The 15,989-nt window shown below is 41.4% G+C and overlaps 1 protein-coding gene across 1 annotated transcript in view; it reads left to right on the top strand.

Annotated features, from left to right (window-relative positions):
• The window catches only part of SLC6A5 (solute carrier family 6 member 5), a 109,561-nt gene extending 97,170 nt beyond the window's left edge, over positions 1-12,391 (top strand). The window contains exons 12-13 of the mRNA XM_089660229.1: positions 1,939-2,106; positions 6,310-12,391. Of these exons, the coding sequence (XP_089516355.1) occupies positions 1,939-2,106; positions 6,310-6,465 (324 nt within the window). The 3' untranslated portion in view covers positions 6,466-12,391. The remainder of the gene's footprint in view (positions 1-1,938; positions 2,107-6,309) is intronic.
• Positions 12,392-15,989: the final 3,598 nt, after the last annotated feature.

Below are 15,989 nucleotides of genomic sequence, written 5' to 3'. Positions count from 1 at the left end.
TTGCATGACCGCGCAATTACCAGTTAAAATAGCACAGTGCTAAAAGTGGTTAACCCCTTGACGTCAATGTCACAAAAATATGTGGCCTCACGGAACTGGGCTTTTTTCCATGGGGCCGTGTATTTGTGTACCTGTCTTTGTGCTGGGAGTGCGCCTCACTGTGCGCTCCCAGCACAAAGACCGCGGTGTCAGTGAGAGCCCCGGGTCCCGTTCTAACGATCGGGACCCGGGACTCCCGATTCCGGGTCACATGATCGCTATGATAGCCTCTGATCAGTCAATGTGCAGCCTGGCCCCCTTGTTTTTCTCTCTCTTTATGAATGGAGAAGAGAGATACATTGTATCATTATATACACCCTTTTATACATTGTATCATTATATACATTCTATTATACATTGTATCATTATATACATCCTATTATACATTGTATCATTATATACATCCTATTATACATTGTATCATTATATACATTCCATTATACATTGTATCATTATATACATTGTATTATACATTGTATCATTATATACATCCTATTATACATTGTATCATTATATACATCCTATTATACATTGTATCATTATATACATCCCATTATACATTGCATCATTATATACATTCCATTATACATCCTATCATTATATACATTCCATTATACATTGTATCATTATATACATCCCATTATACATTGTATCATTATATACATCCCATTATACATTGTATCATTATATACATCCTATTATACATTGTATCATTATATACATCCCATTATACATTGTATCATTATATACATTCCATTATACATTGTATCATTATATACATCCCATTATACATTGTATCATTATATACATTCCATTATACATTGTATCATTATATACATCCCATTATACATTGCATCATTATATACATTCCATTATACATCGCATCATTATATACATTCCATTATACATTGTATCATTATATACATCCCATTATACATTGTATCATTATATACATCCCATTATACATTGTATCATTATATACATTCCATTATACATTGTATCATTATATACATCCCATTATACATTGTATAGTTATATACATTATATTATACATTGTATCGTTATATACATTCTATTATACATTGTATCATTATATACATCCTATTATACAGTGTATCATTATATACATTCCATTATACATTGTATCTCTCTAACTCCTGGCATAGAAAGAAAAAAAATGTTTGTAAAAAATAAATAAATATTAAAAAATAAAATAAAAAATAAAGAAAAAATACCTAGATCAAGGTTTGATCTAGTTCAGTGCCAGGGTTATTGTTTGGGTCAAGGTCAGGATTTAAAAAAATAATTGGTATCAGTGTCAGTTAGTGTCAATGTCAGTGTGTTTTAGGTAAAAAAAAAAAAAAGACAAAAACAAAATGCGCACTATTGTTTCTGGGCTGTACTCCGGGTACAAACAACAAATACAACAAATAACATACACATCTATGGTATCGCTGTGATCGCCAAGAGCTGGAGAATTTATTTCGGGTTGTTCTTTGGTGGTAGGTTATGCTAGTAACAAAAAACACATAGCTAAATAAAAAAAAAATTTTTTTTTTACTATTTTGGGCCAGTTTTTCTTTGATAATAAAAATAATCAGGAGATATTCATTACCATTTACCACCAAATGAAAGCCCAATTTGTCCTGAAAAAAAAACGTGGTATAATCCACCCAGATGTACAAAGTAGTTGTGATGATCTGTACGGTTTTACTAACACGTCAACGTTGCAAAATTGTGCTTAGGCATTTAGATTTGTTTTACCCTTAGGTGTGAAGGGGTTAATCATTGACAAAGGTACAGACCCATGGCAGAAATATAAAATTGCTCTCGTCCATGGGGGGTGTACAGGTGTCAGAAGTGAAATGGTTAAACTGTTTGTTATGTCCCCCCCCCCAGTTTATCTTGTGCTTCAGCTTTTACCAATGGGAGCCGATGACTTACGGTAGCTACCACTACCCGACGTGGTCGATGGTCCTCGGATGGTTGATGTTGGCCTGTTCCGTCATCTGGATTCCAATCATGTTTGTCATCAAAATGCATCTGGCTCCAGGCAATTTTATTGAGGTAACTAACAGCATCTCAATCATTATGTCTCCTCGTTTTGCATACTAAACGCCGCTCGTCTCTGTCCGCTGCAATCGGTGAGGTGGCGCGGCGTCCAATAAGCAAGGGAACAGCTGGGACATAAAAACATTACAAAGCTCTCCATGGCGGGCGAACACCTTGCCAAAATGTCGCATACGCCCCAACACAGCTATCCGTCTCGGCGGCGCATTTTTTTTTTTTTTTTTTTACAAGCGCTCATCTGGGAGGTCGAGGTGTCAAAATGGCAATTTAACGGAGATTAAAAAATAATGCAATGGAAGCTCAATTAAAATAATGCAATTGAAGCTCAATTTATTTTAATGGCTAATAAACCATTAATGTCTTTTTTCTTTTTTTTTTTTTTAATAACGCCGGGAGTTTGTTTCAATACCGTTTTTTGAGAAAGAAAAAAAAAAAATCGCTTCTCTATCAAAGTACATTTTCAGTAAATGAAAATGGCATCCAAAATTAAGCCCATTTCTAGTCTCTATTCGCTGGGCGCTCGATTAAGAAAGCAATTGTTCACTAAATAATTAAAATCTCTATCACAAATTATTGTTTTTTTTTTTTTTTATGAGGTTTGCTGTGTATACTTTGGAGGATTATCATAAATAGGGATTCAGTGACTTGGAGAGCCTCCATCGCAGAGGTGACTGGGAGGAATAATTAAGAAGAGTCCTTGTAGTTCTTGAAACATTGTTTAAAAGTCTTGGAAGTTCCAAAAGAAATATCTATTTCCCAAAGGCAGTGCAAGCAATATATATATATATATATATCAGGGGCGGACTGACCATTTGGAAACTTGGGCGCTGACCGAAGGCCCCAGGTCAGTAGGGGGGCCCATGAGATGCCCCTGGTACCTTTTTCATAGGCTTTTTTGACTTTGGGCAAGGACACAGGGGCCCCATGATCCCCTATTGCCCGGGGGCCCCATGAGTAGGCTTTTTTGACTTTGGGCAAGGACACAGGGGCCTCATGATCCCCTATTGCCCGGGGGCCCCATGAGTTGTCAGTCCGCCCCTGATATATGTATATATATATATATATACTGTATATGTATATATATATATATATATATATAGTAAAAATGATACAAAATTTTATTTACAAACTTTCAACATATAAAACAGATCAGCTGGTATGACATAAGTCTACAACGGGGGTGCTCAACCTTTTGATGAGCGAGGGCCACTTAGGGATTTGTAAACCGGCCACAGGCCACGGTGAAATGGAATGCAGTTTAGAATTTCACATTTTTTTGTTTTAATTAGCATCATGAACATTTTCCTCCTGCAGCCCCTGAATGCCAAAGGTAGGGAGAAGAGGAGAAGCCTACCTTCAGCAGTTGCAGGAGGAAAATGGAGAGGATCGGTTCCTGTACATGCCACCCCCGCCACCACTCTTGTTCCAAGTGTAAAACAGAATGTGAGAGGGAGGTCACATGGGCCCCCTGGAGAATGGGTCGGGGACGCCATTGCGACCCAATTGCTACACCAGTGGTTGGGGAGGGTGTGGTAAAAAAAAAGTCTCAACTGTGGAGTTTTACCGCCTCCAAATGGCAAATGAAAACAAGCTCTTACTGTCCTGAACCCTCTATAATGCTGCTTTCACACTGATGTGCTGCGGTTTACCCACACCCTACAAAATTTTAGTTAAAACTTTCAACATATAAAACAGATCAGCTGGTATGACATAAGTCTACAACGGGGGTGCTCAACCTTTTGAAGAGCGAGGGCCACTTAGGTATTTGTAAACCAGCCACAGGCCACGGTGAAATGGAATACAGGTTAGAACCTCATTTTTTTTTTGTTTTAAATAGCATCATGAACATTTTTCTCCTGCAGCCCCTGAATGCCAGCGGTAGGGAGAGGAGGAGAAGCCTGCTTTCAGCAGCTGCAGGAGAAAAATGGAGAGGATCGGTTCCTGTATATGCCACCCCTGCACTCTTCTTGTTCCAAGTGTAAAACAGAATGTGAGAGGGAGGCCGCATGGGCCCCCTGGAGCATGGGTTGGGGTTGCCATTGCGACCCAACTGCTACACCAGTGGTTGGGGAGGGTGTGGTAAAAAAAATTTTACTGCCTCCCAATTGGCAAATGAAAACAAGCTCTTACTGTCCTGAGCCCCCTATAATGCTGCTTTCACACTGATGTGCTGTGGTTTACTCACACCCTGGGAACAGCACACTGCACCTGTGGCTTTCCTGCGGGTTAGCTGTGCTTTGCCATTGACTTCTATTATATCTTGTGGGTGTGGTGCACTTCTGAAAGTGCACCAAAACTCCTGTATTCAGTTTGAGGTAGAGGACCACATCAGAGGGCTCAGAGGGCCACATTTGGCTTGCAGGCAACAGGTTGAGCACCTCTGGTCTACAAGGTACCATATGTCAGTTGAATACCCAAACAGTCCTCAAATGGGGACATCATATTGTCATATGATGCAAATGCATTCCGCAATAGCCCCCAATTGAACACCCAATGTGTTTCAAGGTGATTCCTTTCTCCTCTTTTTAGGGGTGCAAAAGTAGTAAAGGGTATATAAACCATTGTAGACATAATTTGACCAGTCAAAATACACTTGTGACAGACCCTAGCCAGGACAGGGGTTTTGGAGGGAACTGTAGGTTAGCCTCTTGCGTACTGGTACCATGGACCTGGCATCTGAGGGGACTTTATTCCTTGGTGTATGCCTGGGGGGACCTTTGGAGCAGTTAATGCTGGTTTTGGCAGAGAGACCCCAAATCTGTACCCTGGTCCTCCAGTTCTAAGAGTCTTTGTTTTTTTTTTTGGGGAGACGTGGATTTGAATCCAAAGTAAACTGCTCCAAAGGTCCCCCCAGACACACACCAAATAATAGAGCCCCCTCAGATACTGGGGCCATGGTCAGTAGGCAAGAGGCTAGCCTGCAGTCCCCTCCAAAACCCCGGCCCAGGTTGGGTCTGTTCTAACACTTAAAACCAAGCCATGGTCTGAAGATGTCCCATCAATTACCTCCATCTGTCCCAAATGGAACCAAGTTCGCCCCAGGAAAAAATGCAACCACAGAGGCCAACAGAGCTGCCCATTGGCAATTCTCCATTTAACCAATATGTGTGTCCTAAAAGGCAATCAAAGAGTACGGTATGTTCTGATTTGATTCCATTTGGGACAGGTGGGAGTAATTGATGGGACATCTTTAGACCATGGCTTGCTTTTATCTGTATTTTGGCTGGTCGTTCCATCAATTTCCTCCATCTGTCCCAAATGGAACCAAGTGTCCTTAGATGGGAGTGGGAGGCATTATTCTAAAATGTAAGAAACAAAACTAATAGTTTTACATAACGCAGCCACATCCACACATGTAAGGCACCCAACATTAGTGATTTATTTTTACAATGCAGATATACCTTTCCACACAGATACTAACTAGTATTGCAATGTTTCTCTTCTCCTTCAAATTTTCACCCACATGCAGCTAATGTGACCCCAATGCTGATGGAGAAAGACAAGGAAAGGGCAAACAAGGACACTGCAGGTGCCCAAAATGCTCCTTAGCAACCAATTATATCATTGGTTGCTAGGATGCCGGTGGCCCGGCCAGCACGATACTCAAAGTTGTAATTTGCACAACAAAAACCCATCATTTTGCGTAACCAAAAAGGTCCAGGCTTGTTCCACCCACTGGCTTGTTGAGGGCAGTCTGGGACACTTTTTAGGCATTTTTGCCACAACATCCTTGAAAAACCAAGATGGCACCCCATGGGGAAGTGGTGCCCTGGTTCATAAAGGTTGCTCCAGAACAACATACTCAAAGAGGTGCTTGGAACTCTAGACTTGCATGTGTAGCAAAGAAAGTAAGGAAGTAGTAGTAAGGAATGTCAAAAGCACAAAAGCTACGGTGAGGTGGCTTCCCCACAGCAAGGCTTCTCTTGATGGGAACCCAACAGTAACTCAGTGACTTCCTGCTCCACCCAACACATTTTGTCAAAAATTACGTCATCAGGGAAATGGAAGCTTCACAGATCTGATCCTCTTATATATCACAAGCAACTATGGATTGATGTTTAGTAACACAAGTCTTATTGTGCTATCGAGGATGTTTATGATTTAGTAATTGCTCACTAAGCACTGCGCTGGTTTATAATTTAGACTTGTATAATTACAGAAAGATCCATGCTAATCAATGTTTCTCCTTTTCTTTTACAGAGGCTTAAATTGGTATGTTCCCCACAGCCGGACTGGGGTCCATTCTTGTCTAAGCATCGTGGAGAACGTTACAAGAACATGATCGACCCATTGGGTACTTCCTCACTGGGACTGAAACTTCCCCCCAAGGATTTCGAGCTAGGAACACAATGCTAGTATCTATGGTGTCTGTACCTTTGCTGTACAGTCTTCTTCACCCATTCGTCATGATGTCCTCCTCCCTCCCCTACTTCTTTCTCCAACAGTGCAGGTGGTCTCTTAGATATACTGTAGGACCCCTTGTTGCATGCAGTAGCAAAATGCCTATACTGACCACCCTGCTACTTGTTGCTTCCCTCTAGTGTCCATATCGTTTTGTTTGACTGCCAAATATCAGCAGTGCCTCGACAATGATTGTCCAGCTGCAGAAAATAGTTTAATTTTATAAGGGGAAATATGTGTAGAAATATATGATGATTCCACAGAAATATCTACCCTACATCAGAATCATTCCATAGTTGACCATTCTCACTATTTTGTCTCTTTTAGATTTGTTGGTTAGCAACATATTCAACGCAGTAGAGTTAAGTTCTCCTTGAGCTTCAGAGTGTTGAGGTCTCCTCTGTCATTCCATAGCTTTGTTTTGTGAATTTTCCTTTTTCTTGTGACTTGTTCTGTTCTTACAGAGAAGTGAGACCCCATATATAATGGGTTTTCTGGTAGATTGAGCCTAGTGTGGTGTTAATGTGGCCATCCTATGGTGGGCCCATTGTTGTCCTTCGTCATTTGAATTAGCTTTACAAAAAACACACCAACTATATTTTATAAATCTGTTGAAGGCCCTACTTCAAGTTTGACCATCCAGGTCAGTTAACTAAATTCTGACCTGGATAGGTGACGTCAACGATAGATTTTTAATTGTAGAACCTTTCTCATGGTTCATTTGGGTCAGCCTGTTTGGTAAGGAAAAGATTTGGATGGAAGGTTCCCATGGGTTATTGCATTGGTGCTCTACGTTCTGTTATGCAATAACATTTTCTCTGAGAGTAATTTTAGAAGAGTGCCCAAAGGCTTCCTGTTAAGCCATGAAATAAAAAAAAAAAAAAGTTCATTTACAAACACCTCCTAAAGTAAGGCCTTTTCTTTTCAATTGCTATCATTGATTGTTGACCTTTTTTTTAGCATCTCTTTATCTACATAACCATGACTGACCTAAATGACCATCACAATCTTTCCAATTCGCAGGGTCTATCCTGCTGACTATGCAAATTGAAAAATTCCTCCGAGTTTCAAACATCCTTTCAGTTACAAATATAGTGTCGACAGTCTAAAGATCGAATTATCGATCAACTTTGATCACTGGCTGATGAAGATTTCAAATCACATTTTTTGGCCACCTTGATTTCAAGCAAGAAAATTAGCATAACTTAGAAGCACAAGTTACATCTCAACAAAAGCACTATCCAAGATAAAAAAAAAAGTCTTTAAAAAGCTATTGGAAATTTGCAGTGGACAACCATTCCAAAATCATTATGCATTGCAAGTGCCACAAATTCAATTTGTTAAGTTGTTTTATGACGCCATGCGATAATCCAACGTCTTCCATGAACTGGCTCTATATTGGAGCTCTTCAACACTTTAAACACATTCTCTAATCACATAAATATTTGATTTTTGCTTTTTACTCCATTATACTCATTATGCATTCACTTTTCACCTCCTGAAGCCATTATATAATTTGTGCCTAATTTTGTATACTCGCTACAATGTGTATACCTGTTAGTAGAATCAGTACTTTGATGTGTTGTTTAGTATTGACCCCCCCACCCACTTTTTCGTCTTTCTATAAAAACTTCTAAATGTATTCCGTGAGCAAAACAATAGCAGCCAGCTTTGTCTATATATTATATATATAGTATATTATTACATGTTTATCAACATCTTCTTAATCCCGAGCCAAGCCATATGTGTTTGTAAATAGCGTCTTTTACTGTTAGGAGAAGGTCAAGTGCTGATTTATACAAACAGAGCTATTGAAACATCAAACAACAATATTTATAGCAGCAATGGGCAAGCCCTTGATGGATTTCATCAAATCTTAAACATTTTGTCATATCCTATCTTTAACATCATGCATTGTATTCCTTTAATCCTAGTCAAGATGGCCAGACCAGTCTAAAAGCCATGTTGACTGGTCAAAGACTCAAGCTCTTCTTCTGTTCCTTCAAGGTGTTTCTTGGCCTAATGGGATTATATAATCTTTCTCCTTTGTTCTGAGTCTGTTTTATTGGATGGTTGGGGCAGTTTCAAAAGAAGCATCCATGGGGCTTCCATGAGTGCATTCATATAAGAAGTCTGAATCTTCTCATTTGAGGTGACTTGTCCACTGTTCACAGATGTTCTTTGGAACTTTAACACTAGAGCTGTACCAAGTATTGCCACCTGGTCCCGCAGCAGTTCCAAAATAAGATTCCATGGTTGCATTCATGTAAGAAGCCTGAACCTTGGCCACTCTTTACAGATGTTCCTTGGAACTTTCAGGCTAGAGCTGTACCAAGTATTTCCAATTGGTCCCACATCAGTTCCGAAAGAAGCTTCCATGGGTACATTCTTATAAGAAGTCTTAACCTTCTCATTTGAGGTGGCTTGGCCACTGTTCACAGATGTTCCTTGGAGCTTTCACACTAGAGCTGTACCAAATATTTCCACCTGGTCCCACAGCAGTTCCAAAAGAAGCTTCCATGGGTGCATTCATATAGGAAGTCTGAACCTTCTTATTTAAGGTGGCTTGGCCACTGTTCACAGTTGTTCATTGGAACTTTAACACTAGAGCTTTACCAAGTATTTCCACCTGGTCCCACAGCAGTTCCAAAAGAAGCTTCCATGGCTGCATTCATATAAGAAGCCTGAACCTTGGCCACTGTTCACAGATGTTCCTTTGAACTTTCAGACTAGAGCTGTACCAAGTATTTCCAATTGGTCCCACATCAGTTCCAAAAGAAGCTTCCATGGGTACATTCTTATAAGAAGTCTTAACCTTCTCATTTGAGGTGGCTTGTCCACTGTTCACAGATGTTCCTTGGAACTTTCACACTAGAGCTGTACCAAATATTTCCACCTGGTCCAACAGCAGTTCAAAAAGAAGCTTCCATGGGTGCATTCATATAGGAAGTCTGAACCTTCTTATTTAAGGTGGCTTGGCCACTGTTCACGGTTGTTCCTTGGAACTTTAACACTAGAGCTTTACCAAGTATTTCCACCTGGTCCCACAGCAGTTCCAAAAGAAGCTTCCATGGCTGCATTCATATAAGAAGCCTGAACCTTGGCCACTGTTCACAGATGTTCCTTGGAACTTTCAGACTAGAGCTGTACCAAGTATTTCCAATTGGTCCCACATTAGCTCCAAAATAAGCTTCCATGGGTACATGCTTATAGGAAGTCTTAACCTTCTCATTTGAGGTGGCTTTTCCACTGTTCACATAAGTTCCTTGGAACTTTCACACTAGAGCTGTACCAAATATTTCCACCTGGTCCAACAGCAGTTCCAAAAGAAGCTTCCATGGGTGCATTCATATAGGAAGCCTGAACCTTCTTATTTAAGGTGGCTTGGCCACTGTTCACGGTTGTTCCTTGGAACTTTAACACTAGAGCTTTACCAAGTATTTCCACCTGGTCCCACAGCAGTTCCAAAAGAAGCTTCCATGGCTGCATTCATATAAGAAGCCTGAACCTTGGCCACTGTTCACAGATGTTCCTTGGAACTTTCAGACTAGAGCTGTACCAAGTATTTCCAATTGGTCCCACATTAGCTCCAAAATAAGCTTCCATGGGTACATGCTTATAGGAAGTCTTAACCTTCTCATTTGAGGTGGCTTTTCCACTGTTCACATAAGTTCCTTGGAACTTTCACACTAGAGCTGTACCAAATATTTCCACCTGGTCCAACAGCAGTTCCAAAAGAAGCTTCCATGGGTGCATTCATATAGGAAGCCTGAACCTTCTTATTTAAGGTGGCTTGGCCACTGTTCACAGTTGTTCCTTGGAACTTTCACACTAGAGCTGTACCAAGTATTTCCACCTGGTCCCACAGCAGTTACAAACAAAGCTTCCATGGCTGCATTCATATAAGAAACCTGAACCTTGGCCACTGTTCACAGATGTCCTTGGAACTTTCGGACTAGAGCTGTACCAAGTATTTCCAATTGGTCCCACATTAGCTCCAAAAGAAGCTTCCATGGGTGCATTCTTATAGGAAGTCTTAGCCTTCTCATTTGAGGTGGCTTCTCCACTGTTCACAGAAGTTCCTTGGAACTTTCACACTAGAGCTGTACCAAATATTTCCACCTGGTCCAACAGCAGTTCCAAACAAAGCTTCCATGGCTGCATTCATATAAGAAGCCTGAACCTTGGCCAGTGCTCACAGATGTTTCTTGGAACTTTCACACTACAGCTATTCCAAGTATTTCCACCTGGTCCCACAGCAGTTCCAAAAGAAGCTTCAATGGCTGCATTCATGTAAAAAGCCTGAACCTTGGCCAGTGCTCACAGATGTTCCTTGGAACTTTCAGATTAGAGCTGTACCAATTATTTCCACCTAGTCCCACAGCTGTTCCAAAAGAAGCTTCTATGGGTGCATTCATATAAGACGTTTGAACCTTCTCAGTTGAGATGACTTGGCCAATGTTCACAGACATTCCTTCGAAATTTCACACTACAGCTGTACCAAGTATTTCCACCTGGTCCAACAGCAGTTCCAAAAGAAGCTTCCATGGGTGCATTCATATAAGAAGCCTGAACCTTGGCCAGTGCTCACAGATGTTTTTTTAAACTTTCACACTAGAGCTGTACCAAGTATTTGTACCTGGTCCCACAGCAGGTTCAGAACAACCTTGTTGGATCATATTATACTGTTGGCTTGGAAGGAAAGAGAAAGAGCTAATAAGCTTGACCATGAAAATTGGACTCTAGGCTGGTCTTCCCCAGAGAATAAAGACCACTAGAATAAAGAAACAGAAATTAGGTTTTGGAGGTTCTAAATAGAGAAAAACTACCAGCATTTCTTTAAAATTAGTCAATAGTTCCCTGTCCCATGCAAGCCAATATGGCAACCTCCAAAAAAATTAAAGATATACTCCAGCAAGCATTACTTACAACTAACCTGGATCAAAAACAAAACTCAAGAAAAACTATAGCCCTACAAATACAACAGGTGGGGTTGGAGCCTCCTTACCTCCAAAGTTAGCAGGAACAAAGGCAGCTACTACAAAATGTTCAACTGGAAAACTAGATTTTTTTGCAAGCTGGCCCCATTTCTGATTTAAATATTCTTGTTTTGCAACCCATCAACAGCTCTGCAGTTCTCGAGAGCAGTCTGCCAAGAAGGCGTCTACAATAGTCGCGCTCTGATTGAGCAACGGATGACGCACCTTTTGTACATACTGCTGTATATAGCTCCACCCTTTGTGCTTTTTTTTCTTTTTGCCTTGTTCAGCAAGCTGGAGATTTTTAGCACCTCGACTGGGTGAAAAAAAAAAGGTCACAGTGTGTCCATACTAAATGAGCGTCAACGGTTGATGAAAAGCGCAGTGCTGAGCAAATAACATATCAGCGAAGAGATGGCGAGAAATATTCTTGATGCAAGACTGCAAACCTTGGATCAGAGCACTTGTCCGGTGGCTTGTCGCATGCCCAGCTCTTGTGAAATTGCCCTTTTGATTTGTGTTGATGTATCTTGACCGAGCTTTGCCGTACTTATCGTAGCAGCACATATAGCATCATGCTGAAGGACGCAAAACCATAGGGACTGGATCGGCCTTTCGGTGACTCGGCTGGTGTAGTAAAGTGCAATATGCAGTCTGGTTAGGAATGGGAGAGCGGGTCGCAGTGGTTCAGTGCAATGAATACTCAATAGAATTGTCCCCTTAGCACAAGTAAGAGTGTGAAATTATATTTTCAAGCACAATGTTAAGCTGATATAATTATGTGTAGATTATAAAAAAAAAAGAAAAAAAAAAAAAGGTGTTTAGAAGATTAAATTAGTATATTGAAATATATACATATATAATGTACATTCGATGTGACTATATAAAGATATTTAATTATAGTTTTATTTTCATATGTGCCAGTGCATGCTTCTCACGGTTGTGTGGTTCTGCGTCTGCTTGTCTGTTTCCGTGTGTAGCCTTGCATCCATCCTTCGTAATGCTGCGTGTTGCTTACAGGCTTGCCTAAGTAGCTAGACCTCTGTGAGGTCAGGCAACAGAAAAAAAAAAATCGCCCAATGGCCCAAGATCCAAGCCCCCAAAAATGTATGTATATGTTTTTTTTTTTTTGCTTTTGAGGATGGAAGATGATGAACTGTTGACTGTAGTAGCTTCTGCAAGTAAGGCGCTTCAAATGCACAAATACTGTAGAAAAAGAGCTTCTTTAGTTGGCCCGTAGAGATTGCTAATCCCTTCAAGGAACGTGGGAGAAGTAAAATATAAAGGCGCCAATTTCTTCAAGATTTGGGCTTTATGTGGTCAGTTACCCTCAGGGGCGGACTGACAACTCATGGGGCCCCCGGGCAATAGGGGATTATGGGGCCCCTGTGTCCTTGCCCACACTCAAAGTACACCCTAAAAAAGCCTATAAAAGGTACCAGGGGCATTTCATGGGGCCCCCTACTGACCCCAGGACCTCGAATGGTCAGTCCGCCCCTGGTTACCCTAAATGTGCCTCCCTCTAGGTCACTGGTGTCCAACCTTCTATCCTTTGATACTCGTTATGCGGACCTCGGAACCCCAGCAGTCAATAGTGGGAGCGTTGAACTGTAAAGGGGTTGTAATGGCGGTAAATCTTGTCTCGTGAACATGTTTCTTAGTATGTCCCCAAACTCTGACCAGCTCCTGTATCTTAAACCATAGAGATACAGAAAGGAGCACCAGACCAAAAATGGATAAAGGATTCTAAGATCATTTTAATTGTTGGTAAAAAAGCCATATAAAAAACCTCCACCGCGTTTCGTTTTGATACAACTTTTTTACCCACCATTAAAATGATCTTGAATTCTTTTATCCAGTGTTGGCCTGGTGGTCCTTTTCATATTTCTTTGGTTTGAGCTACTGTTTGGTGCCCAAAATCGAATAAAGGATTCCAAGATCATTTTAATTGGTAAAAAAAAGCCATATAAAAAACACCCAATGCATTTTGTTTTGATACAATTTTTTTTACCCACCATTAAAATGATCTTGGATTCTTTTATCCAGTGTTGGTCTGGTGGTCCTTTTCATATTTCTTTGGTTAGAGCTACTGTTGGGTGCCCAAAATCGGATAAAGGATTCCAAGATCATTTCATTTTAATTGTTGGTAAAAAAAGCCATATAAAAAACCCAACGCATTTTGTTTTGATACAACTTTTTTTTTACCAACCATTAAAATGATCTTTGATTCTTTTATCCAGTGTTGGTCTGGTGGTCCTTTTTAATATTTCTTTGGTTTGAGCTACTGTTGGGTGCCTATTGAGGGAAGCCTTGGTGTGTGGGAGCCGCGTCGCCAGAACCTTTGAGTTTGTTTGAAGTTTTCCTTTATCTGACCACACCTGCAAGTCTAAACGTTCCCAGTGCCTCTGAGTATGTTTTTCCGGAGTCATCTCCTAAAGCATGTCTACAATTTCTGACAGTCTTCTCTAGTACTACATGACTATTATATGCAACCCCCTTGGTAGTGTAATGGGCTACAGTTTAGGCCTTCTATATCTTGTAGGTTGACCCCCACTGTCCTAGGTAGTGGGCAGATGGCCTGATATGGCCATGACTATTATGTGCAACCCTCTTGGTAGTGTAATGGGCTACAGTTTAGGCCTTCTATATCTTATAGGTTGACCCCCAATGTCCTAGGTAGTGGGCAGGTGCCCATTGAGGGAAGCCTTGGTGTGTGGGAGCCGCGTCGCCAGAACCTTTGAGTTTGTTTGAAGTTTTCCTTTATCTGACCACACCTGCAAGTCTAAAAGTTCCCAGTGCCTCTGAGTATGTTAATCCGGAGTCATCACCTAAAGCATGTCTACACTTTCTGACAGTCTTCTCTAGTACTACATGACTATTATGTGCAACCCCCTTGGTAGTGTAATGGGCTACAGTTGAGCCTTCTATATCTTGTAGGTTGACCCCCACTGTGCTAGGTAGTGGGCAGATGGCCTGATATGACCATGACTATTATGTGCAACCCCCTTGGTAGTGTAATGGGCTACAGTTGAGCCTTCTATATCTTGTAGGTTGACCCCCACTGTCCTAGGTAGTGGGCGGATGACCTGATATGACCATGACTATTATGTGCAACCCCCTTGGTAGTGTAATGGGCTACAGCTGAGTATGTCCCCAAAACTTTGACCATCCTTTGACCAGCCTTCTATATCTTGTAGGATGACCCCCACTGTCCTAGGTAGTGGGTAGATGGCCTGATATGGTCATGACTATTATGTGCAACCCCCTAGGTAGGGTAATGGGCTACAGTTGAGCCTTCTATATTTTGTAGGTTGACCCCCACTGTCCTAGGTAGTGGGTGGATGGCCTGATATGGCCATGACTATTATGTGCAACCCCCTTGGTAGTGTAATGGGCTACAGTTGAGCTTTCTGTATCTTGTAGGTTGACCCCCACTATCCTAGGTAGTGGGCGGATGACCTGATACGACCATGACTATTATGTGCAACCCCCTTGGTAGTGTAATGGGCTACAGTTGAGTATGTCCCCAAAACTTTGACCATCCTTTGACCAGCCTTCTATATCTTGTAGGTTGACCCCCACTTTCCTAGGTAGTGGGTAGATGGCCTGATATGGCCATGACTATTATGTGCAACCCCCTTGGTAGTGTAATGGTCTATGGGTGAGCCTTCTATATCTTGTAGGTTGACCTCCACTGTCCTAGGTAGTGGACAGATGGCCTGATACGACCATGACTATTATGTGCAACCCCCTTGGTAGTGTAATGGGCTACAGTTGAGTATGTCCCCAAAACTTTAACCATCCTTTGACCAGCCTTCTATTTCTTGTAGGTTGACCCCCCCACTGTCCTAGGTAGTGGGCAGATGGCCTGATATGGCCATGGCTATTATGTGCAACCCCCTTGGTAGTGTAATGGGCTATGGGTGAGCCTTCTATATCTTGTAGGTTGACCTCCACTGTCCTAGGTAGTGGGCGGATGACCTGATCTGGCCATGACTATTATGTGCAACCTCCTTGGTAGTGTAATTGGCTACAGTTGAGTATGTCCCCAAAACTTTGACCATCGTTTGACCAGCCTTCTATATCTTGTAGGTTGACCCCCACTGTCCTAGATAGTGGGTGGATGACCTGATATGGCCATGACTATTATGTGCAACCCCCTTGGTAGTGTAATGGGCTACAGTTAAGCCTTCTATAGTTTGTAGGTTAACCTCCACTGTCCTAGGTAGCGGGCAGATGGCCTGATATTGGTGCAAAATCTGTTTTGGTCATTGAGAGACCTTCCTATGCCTTCTTGCTGAGAACTTGGACAGTGGCATAGTTTTTACAACAGTCGTAATGTGAGCTCTCACAGGCCATTAATCAATTAATATCATGACTGGAAGTCACTAGTATAGTTGTAGATTATCAAAGGTTTCTTGGAAGAACATTTTCACGGAGGCAGAGCTAAGTGGGTCAGATAGCAACAAATGGGTCCCTGGAGTTGGATTTGTTGGCTTT

The sequence above is a fragment of the Staurois parvus genome, unplaced genomic scaffold, assembly GCF_062004578.1.
Source record: "Staurois parvus isolate SC_StPar_1 unplaced genomic scaffold, SC_StPar_1.0 ptg001217l, whole genome shotgun sequence".
Lineage (NCBI taxonomy): Eukaryota > Metazoa > Chordata > Amphibia > Anura > Ranidae > Staurois > Staurois parvus.
Note: the sequence above shows the minus strand (reverse complement) of the source record. Positions and strands in the feature narration are given on the sequence as shown.